Genomic DNA, 17,322 nt, shown 5'->3' with positions numbered 1-17,322 from the left:
GACGACATCAACAACCCTGGGAAAAATGTTGAAAATGTTGTTGAACCAACATCAGATTACAATCTCTCTTCAATTTGAATAAAAATACATAAACTAGCTAAGATAAACCTGATTTCATAGCTTTCCTGCAATTCTACACATTTTGCCATGGGGCAGACAAACATTTGCAGTTTTATAACACATTTCATGCAATTCTGTACATTTTGCCATGAGACAGAGAGGGGGGCTGGAGGTCGGGGGTCCCAGGCCTTGCATGCCTGTTCAGTAATCTGGCCCTGGGAAAGGCACCATAATTTGGTTGTTATCTGGTCAGATGATTTCAAATGTCTGAAAACATTTATAATCAGAACACAACCTGACATCGACCAGTTTTTCACACTGGCTTAGATTACAATTTAATATTGTTGACCTTGTTGCTGTGCATAAAAACCTTTTGAACAAGAAATCTTACAGATGGTTTTATTAATACACATTACCCAGCATCCATGTACCACTCGGGTCCGTTAGCACTGCATCAATTAGAAACCAGTTCTGAATGACTCTTGTGTTATGCAGGTCTGCGTACCATTTTATCAACTTGACACTTTAAGTCTATTTAACCTTTTGTAAGTTTGTGTGTTTTTTCTGACTGTTACGGAATGTCCATGAAATATGTTAAAGAACATGTTTTGCTCAGGAGTTTGGTACGAATAAATACCTGCATACACAAGGGGCCTTCGAAACCACAAGGCCAGTTCACCCATTCCCTGTGTCAGTTGTATTTCCTTGTCATGGTTTACTGTAAAAGAAAACACAAATGTTGATTTACTTACTAATAACGTTTTGCCAGCCTTATTTGTGATTTCACCGCAAGTGCCTAGTACGGCAGGCCTCGCTATCGCAAACATGATCAAGGACCCTCGTTTTATTTGCCCTGTGACCTCTTCCTTGACATAACTGATGTATTTGCGCCACCTATCAATTAAAAGTACAGTATGTCAAGTTGCACTCACCCAAGGAGAAAAAGCGAGGGTGCCATGGGAACAACAAGCGAAGAAATAAAGTGGTGTTTTGGGGTAAGCACAGTTTAGGATAGTCCTTACTTCTGTTGTTTTTTTCTTAATTAGTTTCTGTTCCCGAACTCCTTTTTTTGTTGAGCCATATTTATCCCCTTTTTCTTCGTCCTGTGTTTGTGTTTCGTGTGCTTGATGAGACCATCTATATTTTGTGTTATTCATTTAGCATTTTCCAATGGTGATTTTTCGAGTAACGTCTTTTAGAAAAATTGAGTGTAAATTTGATGGTGTCCAGGCATTTTCCCAGGTTCAATGTGTGGACATACTAGAGGAACGTGCAGTACTTGTGTGTTTTTAACGGCATTGTTGGGGAATGTGTCCACTGTGCCTTGATTTTGAGAGAGACGGAAACCTACTCTCATTTGCTTCCAATCTGGCAACCCACTTAAGAGTTTTGTAGAATACTGTCTTCTATCCTTTTAACATACTTTAATGCCTCTGCTGTAATGGCAACCCTAGCCACAACCATAGTCTTCCTCTCCTTGTTTCTCTCTGGACTACATCAGAGAACCCTTACAGCATGCACACAGGGAAGGAGAGATGTATGACAAGCTATGTTTCAATACTCTATATGGATCCCTTTCCTTGTCTCCTTCTTTTATCAGCTGACCTGAAAGGTACTGGATAGTTGAGAGTCCAAGCCTATAACTCTAAACTATCTATTCCTTTTAGATCGCTGGTGAGGAAGGGTAAGAAGACAAGGAAATGAAGCTGTTTCAGGAGTGTTGGGACGTGGCCTGATACTAGTCTATAGTCTGTTAACATGACCTGGTTGTTCCTCCCCCCCTTCCATCCTAATGCCCCTCCTTCTGTTTTCTGATTGGTCTCTTCTGCAGCTGGAGGATGACAGGCACCACCCGAGGCCCAATCAGCTGCGGAGGCTGGCCTCCTATGTCTTCTCATCCTCCACACTGGAGACGGGCAGCAGCACCCGCACCCCGGAGGGTCCTTCATCCAGCGGAGCCGCTCGGCCGAGAGCAGCCCCGCCCACATGAACGCTTCCACCCACCGGCGCCATGCTCCCCTGCAGAGCCCTGGCAGCCCGCGGAGCAGGCATTCCGTCCTGAACGTGTCGCGCACGCAAATCCAGCAATTGCTTGCCAAGCTCATGAACAAGAACGCGAGCTGAGGGAAGGGCACTCTGCATGCCAAAATGCATTAATATATACTCGTACACACCCATTGTGTACATACAGAGGGACATACTCATGTACACACACGCAGTTTGTAACCCAAAGAGCCATATTTTGGCGGGTTGGTTAGAACACAAACACATGCACGCTTGCACACACGTACACACATTGTCTTTCAGACACACGGAAACATGCTGAACTAAAACTCAAACAACTCACTTTAATGTAACTAACTTTAAAAAGGTGAATATGAAGAGAAGAAAAGTGCTGCCTGCAAAATATTTTTCACGCAATAAACTCTTAAAAGTCTGCTCCTTGCAAAGTCAGTTGCACATGCCACAAAAATGTACACCATTTCTGTAAAAAGTGGTGTAAGTGTAAACTTGAGGTTGCTTCATCCTTTAATGGTGCTGTGAGGAGGAGGAGTCACAAAACTGGGACTGTTAAGAGGCTGTTCAACTTCATTGCATTCTTATTTTTCCATTCATGCTGAAGGCCTTGCGGGATTGTCGTCGAATGCAGGTCATGTCGGCGATGCGTACCTAAAGGAATACAGTAACGCTTTCGGTAAACACTTTACTTAAAGGGGCAATCTGTAGTTTAATCAATAACAAGGCGGCCACCCCACCACTGTTTTGGTAAACAGCTGAGGGATGGGGATGAAGAACTATTCTCAAAATCATAGACAGAGCTATAGATGTAAGGAATGAAGATCCATGATATCAAACGTACAGTTTTAGCCATGTTTTGATGCCGTTTAACAATTACATGGTTTACAATCAATGGAGTAAACCAAGCATATATTTTGGCTTCTGATGGGGTACGACAGTTGAACCAAGCTCATGAGGCATTTCTAAGTTATATTCTTTAAGAATCATTAGGTATGTATTAAAATGATGTACCAATCGCAGATTGTCCGTGCAGGTATAATGCATTATGATGACGTTATAATGCAATGTAAGTCATTATAAAGGCTCATACATGCTTATAACAAGTAATAAAGCTTTACACCTGCAAGCTACAAGTTGTGTTACCACACTTTCCTTTAATAATATTTCCTCATAAGACCTATGTGCACTGTCATGATAATGACATATAGATGTCATAAGCAGTTACGGCCTCTCGTGATAGCTGACTTTAAGCAGTCGTAACCAACTGACTTAGGTACATGCTAGGCCAGCTACTTTATCAACGGTGTCATAACAATGTAGAGTCATAAGTTATCCTTGTTTATCCCAAGGCGCCAGTTATGTCACGCTCCTGACACTTATGAGAGTCTTGTGACAAAGCATTCAAGTTCAATTATTCCCCAGAGACGGCATGAGATGCTAGGGTGCTACTATCCAATGATCTGCAGTCGTCACACTGATCTTGTGTAGCTTGGTCCCAGATCTGTTTGTGCCGTCTTGCTGACACTTATGGTCATTGTCAAATCAAACTTTATTTGTCACATGCGCCAAGTGTAGACCTTACCGTGAAATGCTTACTTACCAGCCCAAAACCAACAGTGCAGCTCAAGAGGAGTTAAGAAAATATTTACCAAATCAACTAAAGTAAACATATTATAAAAAGTAACACAATAACATAACAATAATGAGGCTATTACAGGGGATACCGGTACTGAGTCAGTGTGCGGGGCTACAGGTTAGAGGTCATTTGTACATGTAGGTAGGGGTGAAGTGACTATGCATAGACAACAAACAGCGAGGGGGGGGGGGGTCAATGTAACAGTCCGGTGGCCATTTGATTAATTGTTCAGTAGTCTTAAGGCTTGGAGGTAGAAGCTGTTAAGGATCCTTTTGCTCCAAGACTTGGCGTTCCGGTATCGTTTTCTGTGACTGGAGTGTCTTGTCAATTTTATGGGCTTTCCTCTCACACCGCCTATTATATAGGTCCTGGATTGCAGGAAGCTTGGCCCCAGTGCTGTACAGAGCTGTACGCACCACCCTCTGCAGCGCCTTACGGTTAGATGCTGAGCAGCTGGCACACCAAGCAGTGATGCAACTGGTCAGGATGCTCTCGATGGTGCATCTGAATAACTTTTTGAGGATATGGTGACCCATGCCAAATCTTTTCAGTCTCCTGAGGGGGAAAAGGTTTTGTCATGCCCTCTTCACGACTGTCTTGGTGTGTTTGGACCATGATAGTTCGTTGGTGATGTGGACACCAAGGAACTTGGAACTCTCGACCCGCTCCACTACAGCCCCATTGATGTTAATGGGGGCCTGTTCGGCCCGGCCCGCCTTTTCCTGTAGTCCACGATCAGCTCCTTTGTCTTGCTCACATTGAGGAAGAGGTTGTTGTCCTGGCACCACACTGACAGTTCTCTGACCTCCTCCCTATAGCCTGTCTCATCATTGTCGATGATCAGGCCTACCACTGTTGTGTTGTCAGCAAACTTAATGATGGTGTTGGAGTCGTGTTTGGCCGCAAGGTCGTGGGTGAGCAGGGAGTACAGGAGGGGACTAAGTACACACCACTGAGGGGCCCCAGTGTTGAGGATCAACGTAGCAGACGTGTTGTTTCCTACCCTTACCACCTGGGGGTGGCCCGTCAAAGTCCAAGATCCAGTTGCAGAGGGAGGTGTTTAGTCCCGGGGTCCTTAGCTTAGTGATGAGCTTCGTAGGCACTATGGTGTTGAACGCTGAACTGTAGTCAATGGATAGCATTCTCACCTAGGTGGTCCTTTTGTCCAGGTGGGAAAAGGCAGTGGGGAGTGCGATTGTCATCTGTGGATCTGTTGGGCTCAAGATGGAAGTGGTCAGATGATTCGGATGCTACCCTAGAAGACTGTTTTGCTAGCACAGACTGGAATATGATCCGGATTGAGGAGTATACCACCTCAGTCATCGGTTTCATCAATAAGTGCATCAACGAAATGCTTGAGCAATGGATTAGGCAGGCCTCTGAAGGGTGAGGATATGAAGTGTGGGGTTTTGCAATGGGAAAACTCCTGTTCTCTAATATTCTGTGTCATGTTTTATGACAAGCGTTATCATGGTTGACTTCAATGTACTGTACAGATGTACGATCTTAATTTGATCAGTCTTTTGTTACTGAGAATTTAAACTTGTTATGTCTGAGTTTTTAAAAAGGCTTTGAAATTTCAGACTTGAATTCTCTAACAAAAAATGTATCAACCCCTACAAAAATGTCCATTCATTATAATGCACATAATTTCGATGTCCTGTTGCTGCAGGATTATATTCATGCTATAGCAAACTGACTAAAATGAAGATCCTACATCTGTACTGTATTTCCATTATGGCTACTATGACTACAATGGCATTTCGAACTATAGAAATTAGAGGCAGCATCAGTTGTCCCATACATATAACTTTAGTGTAATTCTATATGGTTCTCTTTGGCTTGGGGTATTGAAAATGTAATATCACTCGCTGTACCAGTGTCCAAATCATTAATCGTTATAACAGGTCATGGCAGTTTATGACAACTTACTGTAGCCACAGTAACACGATTCGATGGGTATGATGCAGGAAATGGTGAAAACTACTTTCATATAACTGTTCTTAATTCAGTTATGTGACATAGCATTTAATGGTGTGCTACACTACATGACAAAGTATGTGGACACCTGCTCGTCGAACATCTCATTCCAAAATCATGTGCATTAATATGTAGTTGGTCCCCCCTTTGCTGCTACAACAGCCTCCACTAGATGTTGGAACATTGCTGCGGGGACTTGCTTCCATTCAGCCACATGAGCATTAGTGAGGTCGGGCACTGATGTTGGGTGATTAGGACTGGCTCATCGGCATTCCAATTCATCCCAAAGGTGATGGGTTTGAGGTCAGGGCTCTGTGCAGGCCAGTCAAGTTCTTCCAGACTGAAGAACTGACTGATCACGACAAACCATTTCTGTAAAGACCTCGCTTTGTGCACGGCATTGTCATGCACAGGCATTCCCCAAACTGTTGCCCCAAAGTTGGAAGAACAAATTGTTTGGAATGCCATTGTATGCTGTAGCATTAAGATTTTTCTTCACTGGAACTAAGGGGCTTAGCCCGAACCATGAAAAGCACCAGGCCATTATTCCTCCTCCACCAAACATTACAATTGGCAGTATGCATACGGGCAGGTAGCATTCTCCTGGCCAAACCCAAATTTATCCGTCAGGCTGCCAGATGGTGAAGTGTGATTCATTACTCCAGAGAACGTGTTTCCACTGCTCCAGAGTCCAATGGCGGTGAGCTGTACACCACTCCAACCAATGCTTGGCATTGTGCATGGTGATCTTAGGCTTGTGTGTGGCTGCTCGGCCATGGAAACCCATTTCATTAAGCTCCCAACTAACTTTTATTGTACTGACGTTGCTTCCAGCTTCAGCTCACCCTAGTAGTTATTTCACAATTGTCTGAAGTTCGTTTGGTCATGAAATCGTGAAATCACATCACTTTGGTCGTGAAATCACATCACTGTCTGGAATCGGTAGCAAAGCTGCTATGTGTGGATTTTGACGGAGGAAAACTTGCACATTTTAAGTTCTACCCAGAGAGACTGGATTTCCTGCTTGAGATAGAAGTTGCCTCTAACCACAGATCTAGGATAAGATCACCCCAACCCTGAATCCTATCCTTAACCATAAGCAGGGTAGACCCTGGACCAGTGGTTCGGGTGTACTATGCAAACAGCTGAATTGAATTGAAATCTGGTTCCAAAGTATTTCAGGCACTTACAGTTTAAGCTCCATAGAATGACCTCTCTGCCATTGCATTGGCTCAGCACTTAAACTCTATCATTGTTATAGATAGATAATGCCAGGGTTTGGATTGCACTGAGGGGGCTTTGCGTTATCTATCTTCCTGCAGAATAGCATAAACCATTCATTCAAGTAGCCAGAGTTAGCCAAAAATGCCATTGGTATTCTGTGGGTTTTGGTGTGTATTTTTGCAGTGAAGTAAGCTACATACTGTATCAGGATCGACTGTTGTTTGTGACAGTATGTTTGTGTAGATAAGTCATCAACATAGCACTTTCTCCATTGTTGTCCTTTGAGTACTGTACCTCACTATTGCACTTTATTAAGGATTTAACAGGAGAACTTGGTTACTGTTGGGCCCAGGTAGAAAATATTGATGCAAAAGATGAGAAACGCAATAAAAAAGGGTGCTTAGGGGGAAAAAATGTTACGCCATTTTGAAGAAAAAAAGTTGAGGAAAGGACAAGGATTGGTTATTTCCACACTCATTTTATGCCACTCTCTCTCCATCCCCAACCAATGAGGTTTCAGACACATAAGTGGGTAGCATTTCTGATGTAAAGGGCATGCACTGTTGATGTAGCCAAGTGCAATGTACAGTATAGAAATTAATTGTATAGAATTGCACCTCAGCTTAGAAATACTTGACCCGTGACATCACAGGCTTCACGCTGCACTGTAAGCTGATTTTTGTTACACGCCAATGTTTTTTGGATGTCTTTTCAACGTTTTAATGAAAAATGTATGCTGTTATTTTACTGATATCTTGAAATAACCATGTATCTCTTGGCTTTGTGTTCCCTGTTTTGCTGAAACCATTGTGAAGAGGAACGATACTACTGTATTTCTGAAATGGCATAACCACATACAGCCTTCTTATTTGGTCTTCTCAATGAGTAGGATCTTATGTTTTCTTTTATGATTGCTTTTGTGAATGCGCTAAAGGGCTACGCTTACAGAAATATGCACCATTTTTACTTTTGCCAAGCTTTGCATTTAAGATGTTTGCATTTACTTAACAGCACTAAGAAGCAAGCAACCATCCCTCTCTGAATGTCGCCTCTGTCTCTGATTTAGAAAAGATAACTGTTCCGTCAGATCATTTCTCACTGCTTGCTTGGTTAGACGATTTTCAGCAAATCATGCTTGTCGTTTTGTGTATAGCATCATGTAACGAGCACTACTCAGTGAATGTACTGAGAGTGCAAGCTGCTAACTCCAAACTTAATTTTGCACACATGCAAATTGTTCCTTGACATTATTGTCAATGATATTAAAAAAATATTGTTTTTGTACTTTTTTGTCCGTTCTCGGCAAAACAAATCTCGCCATAATACTCTCAATCAAAACAGGATGTCGAATGTTGTCACTGAACTCTGAAAATAACGCAGGCAATTTTGAAATGCACTTGCAGAGAAATTGGATTGTGCAAGACTGTTTTCATACTTCTAACATTATTTGCACGATATATAATAATATCAAAACTCTGGCTGTAAATGTATAGTACGGTCATTCATTTTAAGTAGAAATTGTACACCAATGGGCCTCCCGAGTGGCACAGTGGCCTAAGGCACTGCATCGCAGTGCTTTAGGCGTCACTACAGACCCGGGTTCGATCCCAGGCTGTATCACAGCCATCCGTGACCGGGAGACAGATGAGGCGGCATACAATTGGCCCAGCGTCGTCCGGGTTAGGGGAGGGTTTGGCCGGCCATGATTTCCTTGTCCCATCGCGCTCTAGTGACTCCTTGTGGCGGGCCGGATGCCTGCAAGCTGACCTCGGTTGCAAACTGGACTCTGTTTCCTCCCACACATTGGTGCGGAAGGCTTCCGGGTTAAGCGAGCAAATCAAATCACATTTATTTATATAGCCCTTCGTACATCAGCTGATATCTCAAAGTGCTGTACAGAAACCCAGCCTAAAACCCCAAAACAGCAAGCAATGCAGGTGTAGAAGCACGAGCAGTGTGTCAAGAAGCAGTGCGGCGTGGCAGGGTCGTGTTTCGGAGGATGCATGGCCTCTCTTGAGTCCGTAGTGGAGTTGCAGCGATGGGACAAGACTGTAACTACCAATTGGGGGTAAAAGTACAAAATAAAATAATAATAATAATTGTGCACCAATATTGAATTCTAAAAGCCTGTTATATTCAATGAAGTACCATTTAATATAGCCAACATGGACAATTCAATAAATCTGTTTTTATAATATGAATAAAGACTTGCTAAAGTGCCAGAATTTTGAAAGATCCCATCTCAAGTTTTTCAGAGTTTTGGAAGATTTTAACCAACTTAACACCAAAAATTCTTCATCATTGTAATGCTATAGTTACGTTGTTGCTTTGACAAAGTAATTTCTGAAAGATTATTATATATTTCATGTGATTAGTGATTCATTTACATCTGTCCCTCATTTTAAGGTCAACCCTGTTAACCGAACTCTCGTTTTGATATGGTGAAACTATTCATTCCTAATTCTAGAAGTCAAATCATAGTGTGAAAGCAGGTGAGCTGATTCTGCTCATTTTGGCAATTCTCTGGTGTGTTGTGTTGGAAACCTGAGGGTGTCGAGTAAAACACGTCAACCCTTTTATAAAATAGGTGAAATCAAAAGTTTTGTTTGACCAAGGTATACTACTCAAAGGGCACCCAATTGCTGGAACAACCCAGTGATTTTTCGGTGAGTACTGTATAATACCACAGGTAAAGGGATAGTCCCAGTCGGTATTAGATAGAACGTACCGGCCTCACTCACCTGTGGGGAAACCACCTGTGGTTACTCCATTGGCTCACAGCAAAAATGTGACCTTTTTCAAACACACTTTTCTTGTCTGCTTGTTTTAGTCAATTACAAAACTACATTTAAGAAAAGTACAATATGTCTAAAGATGACTTTTCAACATTGCCTGCGTTTCCACTGCTTAGAAAAAAACGTTATATTGTAGGTCTTTCCTCATGACTCTTTTCATGACGGTGTTAGGAGCCACGTGAGTGAGTGCTAGCTAGCTATCAACCGCAACATTAAGATAGCCAAGACCAACAACACAAACAAGTGGACTATACAGCTACAAGTAGTGGTGGAGTTACAAACAGACTATATTTAACAAGTTAACTGTCTTACCTGTGAGGAAATGTTTTCCATATACACAGCTATGTGTAGCATACTTGGACACTGGCACCCCACATTTCATACTTGGACACTGGCACCCCACATTTCCCATGCCAAATAGCTCTTCTCACAGGCTTTTCCCTACGTGGAAGCATTGTGAACCATAGATCTGGATTTTACCTGGTTACATTGAACAACACAGTAGCTTTTCGGCATGTTTTGTTATTTCTGTATAACAAAAAATCAACAATGACGTTGGCTCTTTTACAATGAGGGTCAATTGGAAAGAATGTTTGTTTCCCCCAATTTGTGGGCGTGCAATTCCTTATTATGTGAATATTGACTCGGAGTATACTCACGGATCAAAAATGTATTTCAAGGTGCAGCGAAGAGGGACTAGCATTTTCACAAAACTATGTACTTCGCACCTTCTTATTTTAATTTCTCAGATAAGTTAAAAAAATTCAGTTCACGTCACTGATACATGAGCATATCTTCCATATGTTCTGCATATCCTGCCGTATAGTCTAAAAAATGACTTGTTCCGCAAGGCTGGGTGTCCAACCTATTGTAAATGGATAGCAATATAAGTTGAGAAATCTGCTGCGAAATCCACAGGACATGGGCAAAGTGTCTTGTGAAATATTGTAAACTGTTTATTGTGGCCGAAATCCCTTTTAGCCATGGACTAAGAGTGATTGAAAATGCCATAGATGGGATACTTGTTTAACATATCACAACATTACACAAAGCCACTGCACTGTAAAGTACACTGTATGCTCAGAAAGCCCCTTAACCCTCAGCCTTTCAAGCTGAGTTAATATAAAAGCATGATGTGGTCTTGTATACAATAATTATCTTGAATTGCAGAGTTATATTTGTCAACAATAGCCTAGAATTTGAAAGTGTTTTCAGTCTATAAGTCTTAAGTGTTTAATGACTTGAATATTTTCTTAAGGAAAATTGGCTGAAAATTAAAAATTAAGATGTACTGTAAAACTTAAATGAAATGCAGTCTCAAATAGCCGCCTGTACCTTTTAATAGCCGGGCAACGGCACACATTTCAACAAAAAACCACCTGTTTCAAATGAACGTTGGGTGTGTAAATGATAACACATTAGTGCAGGAAATGAATAAATGGAATAAAATGCGCCTGTTGTGTTCAGGGATGTAGGCTAGAGCTCTGCTACCCAACCTGAGCCCGATGGGCCTTGACATTATACATTGGGTTAGTGCTGGGTAGGGCCTGTTTTTTCATCAATAGCTATGGTACGGGTAGGCCGCGGGTATCACTAAATTGATCATTAACATTTTGAAGCTGAGCTATTTGTCTCTGCTCTGCTGCACAGCACCTATCATGGTGTCAGAAGTTCTTCAACTTCGTCAAATATAAGACAAGAACATCGATCAGTGTGCAGGAGAGATTTTTGTCAAATCGTTGTAAATGAGTGAGCATTCATCTTCATATTTGGAAACAGAGGGCTCATGAGATAGTAGAAGGTACTGTATGATATAATTGTGAAAGAAATAAGTAGTAGTCAGTATAACTGCAGTATTTGTCAAGCGTGATCCGTGAGTGTCTTTTAGATGTACGATATACTGTATATAAATGTGTAAGCATTTTTTGTATCACAATACAATTGTACAGTCTGCTTGTAATATTTACAGGTAAAAAGCATGTATTTTAAACTTTTTGTAAATCAACAAAACTTATATATATATATACACACATATACACACACACACACACACACACACACACACACACACACACACACACACACACACACACACACACACACACACACACACACACACACACACATACAACTCAATAAATGTTCAATTCCCAGTGGGCAAAACTGAATCAAATTATGTATTTTTAACTTTAAAACAGATTGAAAATATGTACTTTTAACCAGTTTACATACTGAGTTCTCAGTTAATCTGTAGTAGCATGCAAGATAGTTGGTTTTAGTGTGTATATACTACAGTATTGTATGTCAAATCTTTATGAAGGGAAACACTTGAAAATCACAAGATATTGGAGTGTCTCTCTAAAAGGGAATACTCTTCAATGCATTTTTGTGCCTTTTCTATCAATGTATGTAATCTAGACAATATTTAAAAGCCTGTGTATAACCCAAAAAACATAAAATCGTTTGGGGAAAAATTTTGTCCCTCGTTTCGTTCTTTATGAAGTTATCTTAGATATGTTCACATTACATAATCTTGGGTGTTTTCCCAGTTTTGTCCTCATTTACATCATGTGACGTGAGCCATATCTTCCAAAATACTTATTGTTTTATATTTTTTGACAATATTTCCAGCATGTCTCTTGTTCCAAGTGCAAAAGTAATTATTTAATTGCATCTTTTGTAGGTGATCATGTCTCCAACTGAGCACAATGGCCTATCTCAGCCTTGTCCAGACTTCAGGACCAAGGGCCAGCTGGACGAGAAGGACCATTTCCACATCCTTCCCCAGCTCCAGGTCAAGCGGGCCGACTTCCTCACCGTCATGCTGACTGGCTCCCTTCCTCAGCGGCGAACCTTCACAGCAGCTCTGCCGGCAGAGAACGAGGTCCAGGAGCCCCAGGGCCCGCGAGACGATGACGTGACCAAGAGTGAGTCGAACAGTGAGACCAGCCAAAAAAGCACAGAGCGGAGCCAGGATGGGGCCCCTAATACCCTCATGGCTGAGGATGGTCCCAGGGGACCCCGGGAACCCGCCACAGATGCTGACCCTGACTTGGAAGACGGCTCCAAGACCCTGGTTCTGTTCTCGCCGGGGGATACCCGGAAGTCTCCATCCACTGGGGGAGAACACGTCCTGCTGGAGGTTGACTTCGGGACGCCGTCTTCCTCTACCCCTAGGAACGATATGCCTCTGGTGGGTGCAGGCAGCCAGCCAGAGATCTCCTTCACACTGAGGTCAGACTTGAGGCCATCCACCCCAATCGCCCCCGCGTCTCCCCCCTTCACCAAAGTCGAGCGCACCTTTGTCCACATCGCCGAGACTTCCCACTCTAACGTCATGTCTTCCAGATGTCAGAACGCAAAGGAGAGCAGCGACCGCTACAACCTCTCGGCCGTTACCCAGGAGACCTCACCATGGGAAGGAGACTCCCATGATCAGACTGTACATGTTGAACAGGGTGAGGAATCCCAGCGTCTTTCCAGAGTGCCCCAAACCCATTCTATCCAAGACGTGACCCTGGAGAAGGGTGTCACTCGCACCAAACCAGACGACCGCCCACCGCTGGTTTTTGTTAAGTCCTTGGAGCCTGTCCCAGAAGCCATGTCGCCCATTCTGGAACACAAAACTCTCTCTGCAGATCCCAACAAGGGGGCATTGTCTACCGAAGGTGTTGCCGAGTCCAACGCTGGATTACCGTTTACTGCACTCAGGCAGAGGATCAAAAGCCGCATCCCGGTTCTACTGTCTGAAGAGGACACAGGCTCAGAGCGTTCAGCCTCACTCTCTGCCCGAGTGCGACTACGGAGGAGAGCCCGGCAACTGGACCTGGCACGCCTGGTGGTGCAGAAGCAGCAGGGCCGCTGGATGAGGCTACCCTCGGGGACATCCTCCTCATTGTCCTCTGGCGATGGGAGGGCCTCCGAGACGCTCTCCACCACCGGCTCGGAGGAAGACACCCATGCCTCTGATGAGTCCCTGGCCAGGAGGAGCTCATGTCTGAAGGCCAGGACAGAGGCTGGGGGGGACCAGAGCCATACGGAGTGGCGCAGCAGAATCCCTAGGCCCGTCACCCCCATCAAGAGGCCCTCGGGGCGTCTGGTGGCCGCCGTGGCCTCCCCTCTCACGTTGCCAGGATCGGGCATTTGTAGAGATGCATCCACCTTTGGTAATGGGTAAGTAGTCTTCACAACATCATGTTTGCAAACATAACATTATAACATTGTATGGCTCATTGGTTACCACAGTAAATGAAAAGATCCTTGATTGTTTTACTATAATTTATGAAAACACTTCTTTACAGTGCCAAATATCAAGAGTTAGCCATTGCCAAAGACGGTCTGATTTCTGTCGTTTATGACCTAAACTTAATTTGATTGGTTGACCGGTGTCATGTTCTTTAAAGTTTTGTTATGATTTTTGTAAAAACACTTTGACTCATCAAAGGTTTCCGGGAGGAAGAATTAACTCTTATTCCACTTATTCTCATTTCAGACTCCAAGTTCAGAAAATAGGACTGAGCACTCTCCCGACCCAGAGGCGGTCTAAACCTCTGCAGACTGGATCCTCCTCTTCCTCCTCCTGTCCGAAGCCATGTCCTGTCCCCGCCCAGCCCTGCGGCAGCCCCCGCATGCCCCTGCGCTGCGTTTTCATGACCCGACGCAGCCTAAGCACCTCTCACTGCAGGACAGACAGCCCCTCCCCCCAACATGTCCGTCCAACTAGACAGCCCCTCTCTGTCCGGCCCACAACTGCCCCTCCACTCCGGCCCAGGGCTAATACTACTACCACCACCATGAAACAGGCCAACTCACAGGTCCGCTTTACCCAGGTGTTCACCGCTATGCCTGCCAGAAATCGAGCCAAATCCACAGGTCCTGCCAAAGCGAAACAAAGCAGAGAGGACAAGATGGCTACCTCGTGATAGTAAACAGATTCACTGGGATGAAACGCACACGCTTCTCTGTTGTCCTCAGAGAGACTCAATGCCTCAAAAAGCTCCAGGCCGACCCCAAAGTAAGACTGACGCGTTTCCCATCTTTTTTCATCTTTCAATTACCTTCTTTGATTAAAATCATGTACCTCTACTAACTAGACCATGAAATCAACATTTGTTCCGTATTAGCACGGAACGATCTTCATGAGCTTCCAGTCAAAGAACTTTTAGTCAATGTCACTGAGGAGCGATGCTACCATGCTGCTATGTGTACGCTGTTCACTGGTGCATTGTATACATTTTCCTTTTGTTTCTGAGGTTGAACATTTCTTTAGGTTTGTGGATTTTGCATCCTATATGCAAGAAATGTATTTGAACAAAGTCGGTCATCATTTTGCAAGTCAAGTTGCAATCTTTCTCAACACACAAACGTCTCACACTGATATACTAAGTTATCATCAACAATATCGAGCTCACTTTACATTGCATGGTATAGATATCATAAACACTTTTGATAAGTTGAATAATGTTAAGGAAATGTACGAAAGTCTCAATCTTCCAATGGTCTGACGCGATAACCAATTCTGATAGAATGCAAAGGCCAAACTCATTCCCAACTCTGATCAGATGTGTTAAAAGAGGAAGGTTGGATTATGGGGTAAATTACTGCCGATATTAAGCGAATGCAGAAGTAATATTGCTGGCGTCCTTGTTAGCGTGTGACAATGGGCATGCGTTATATCATTCTATTTTTGGGGTATTTGATTATATTTACATTCCGAAGACGTGTATATAATACGATCATTTCTTGAAAAAGACATCTTTATATTTTATCTTGTGAAAACAACCTGTATATTTTGCCTTTCCTCTGCTGTTGAACAACGTTGGCAAATATGCCTGTTTTTTTTACGCATGAGGAAAAATAAGGTTAACTTTGAACAATAGATACCTGCCTTTTAATGTTCTGACAATGAAATGAATGGTGGATCATTGGAACCCATGTTTTGTGTTTGTATTGGGTAAATTAAATCTACAATTGCAGGGCACTGAGCTAAAGTAAAATCCTGGTCATGTGGATTCTCCTGTTTCCTTTCTACACTGTTTGTCAGAAACAACCATCGCCCCTAGAAAGGACTGCTTCTGGTTTTCCTCTTCTTCTAATCAGAGACTGATTCACCAGGTGAACACCAGGTGAGGGCAATAAAGTACTAGGTTGAAACAAAAAGTAGAAGTGGCACTGTCCTGGAACTGAACCGTCCAGGGCAACTGAATAGGTCTGAAATTTTTACTTATCAGGGTGAATTGACTCTGACACATTTCTTAAAGTGTTTTCACAAATTTAGGTCATTTTAATTTCAAGAGGTAAATTTACAGTACGTGTACAAAAATGTTTCGCACAGACACACACACACATTTCTCCTCACAATGGTAAGTCCAGTCTCTCCCTAGTTTAGGGTCAGGCAGCTTTTCTAATTGTCTGTCTACAATCGTTAAGGCCAGGGGTGAAAATGTTTATTTTTTTCCATATCAGAATATTCCTGAGCAAGTACATAACCCACATTTGAATACTATTAATGCTATTAAATTAATATTTGATCCATCCCAACAGGAAGCAATAGATTACATAAATAATGCAAGTTATGCGCATAGGACTATGTTTCATTGCAGTGCATTGCAGTGTAGTACTGTGCTGAGACTAATGGTCTCTTGGAGTTGCCCTTTAAATAATGTTATACGTGCACTGAAAGCTGAGCCTATGAGTCCTGAGAGATATCCAGTAGAAGGGAGGCCTCCATTTCCCTTTCTCCCCGCCCCCTCTTGTTCAATGCAAGCATGTGAGATGGCATATGGTCTCTCCCTCCCTACCACGAGGCTGTGAGATGTCTCCCTGAGGTTGACTTATTGTAAAAAGTTCAATAAAAAAAATATTAAATCCAAAATGAATATGAGGCAAGGCGTGGTGGACTAGTGAGTATGTTTACATCCACAATATGACATTAGGCCGAGTAAGATGTTGACATGTCTATCTTAACCAGCGTCAGGACATTAGGACATGTAAACACCTTAATCGGCGTTCCAGTGGTATATTTGATCTGCACGTGTGCTAGCACCAGCAGTGTGAGCCTCCCTCTTTAGTGTGAGTGAAGTGAGTTCGGAAAAACTGAAAGTATACTTAGAAATATTTTTCACATACAAAAGGTATGTGAACTCAGAATCAAATGGGTTTCCCAAAAATAACATGGTCACAGTGGTTATTTTGATTGGCGATTTTTCGACAGTCATCAAAGTCCCATCAAGTAGCCTGATTTTAAGATGGTTCCATGTAAACAGGATTATTAGCGAAATCCGTGATCTTGCAAAGCATGTAAACGTAGTAATCAAACTACTAGTGTATGTAGTGAGTGTATGTAAACGTACCAAGTGAGAGCAGAGAGAGAGGTCATGTGATGATTTACGTCAATGAAAATCTAAATACCGGAATACAGGACTTGAATGAATGAACTTGGGAAATATTGTTGGCTGGGTTAGCTAATAAGCCAAAGATACTGGAGAGTTGGCAGTGCTGTATCATGTTGACCAGAGGGTATCCTACAAAGCAAGCTAGATCTACTCAGGGTTTTCTAAAGCTTCACATTCCAACCCAGGCTTCATCCATACTACAACTGTGGATGTT

General features: G+C 42.8%; 1 protein-coding gene across 6 annotated transcripts in view; it reads left to right on the top strand.

Moving 5' to 3' along the window:
* The window catches only part of ttbk1a (tau tubulin kinase 1a), a 47,178-nt gene extending 30,590 nt beyond the window's left edge, over positions 1-16,588 (top strand). For all 6 annotated transcript variants that reach the window (XM_046311304.1, XM_046311303.1, XM_046311300.1 and 3 more), the window contains 2 exons: positions 12,398-13,887; positions 14,207-16,588. In XM_046311304.1, coding sequence (XP_046167260.1) covers positions 12,398-13,887; positions 14,207-14,636 — 1,920 coding nt within the window. In that variant the 3' untranslated portion in view covers positions 14,637-16,588. The remainder of the gene's footprint in view (positions 1-12,397; positions 13,888-14,206) is intronic.
* The last annotated feature ends 734 nt before the right edge of the window (positions 16,589-17,322 follow it).

The sequence above is a fragment of the Oncorhynchus gorbuscha genome, linkage group LG18, assembly GCF_021184085.1.
Source record: "Oncorhynchus gorbuscha isolate QuinsamMale2020 ecotype Even-year linkage group LG18, OgorEven_v1.0, whole genome shotgun sequence".
In the NCBI taxonomy this organism is placed as follows: Eukaryota; Metazoa; Chordata; class Actinopteri; order Salmoniformes; family Salmonidae; genus Oncorhynchus; species Oncorhynchus gorbuscha.
Note: the sequence above shows the minus strand (reverse complement) of the source record. Positions and strands in the feature narration are given on the sequence as shown.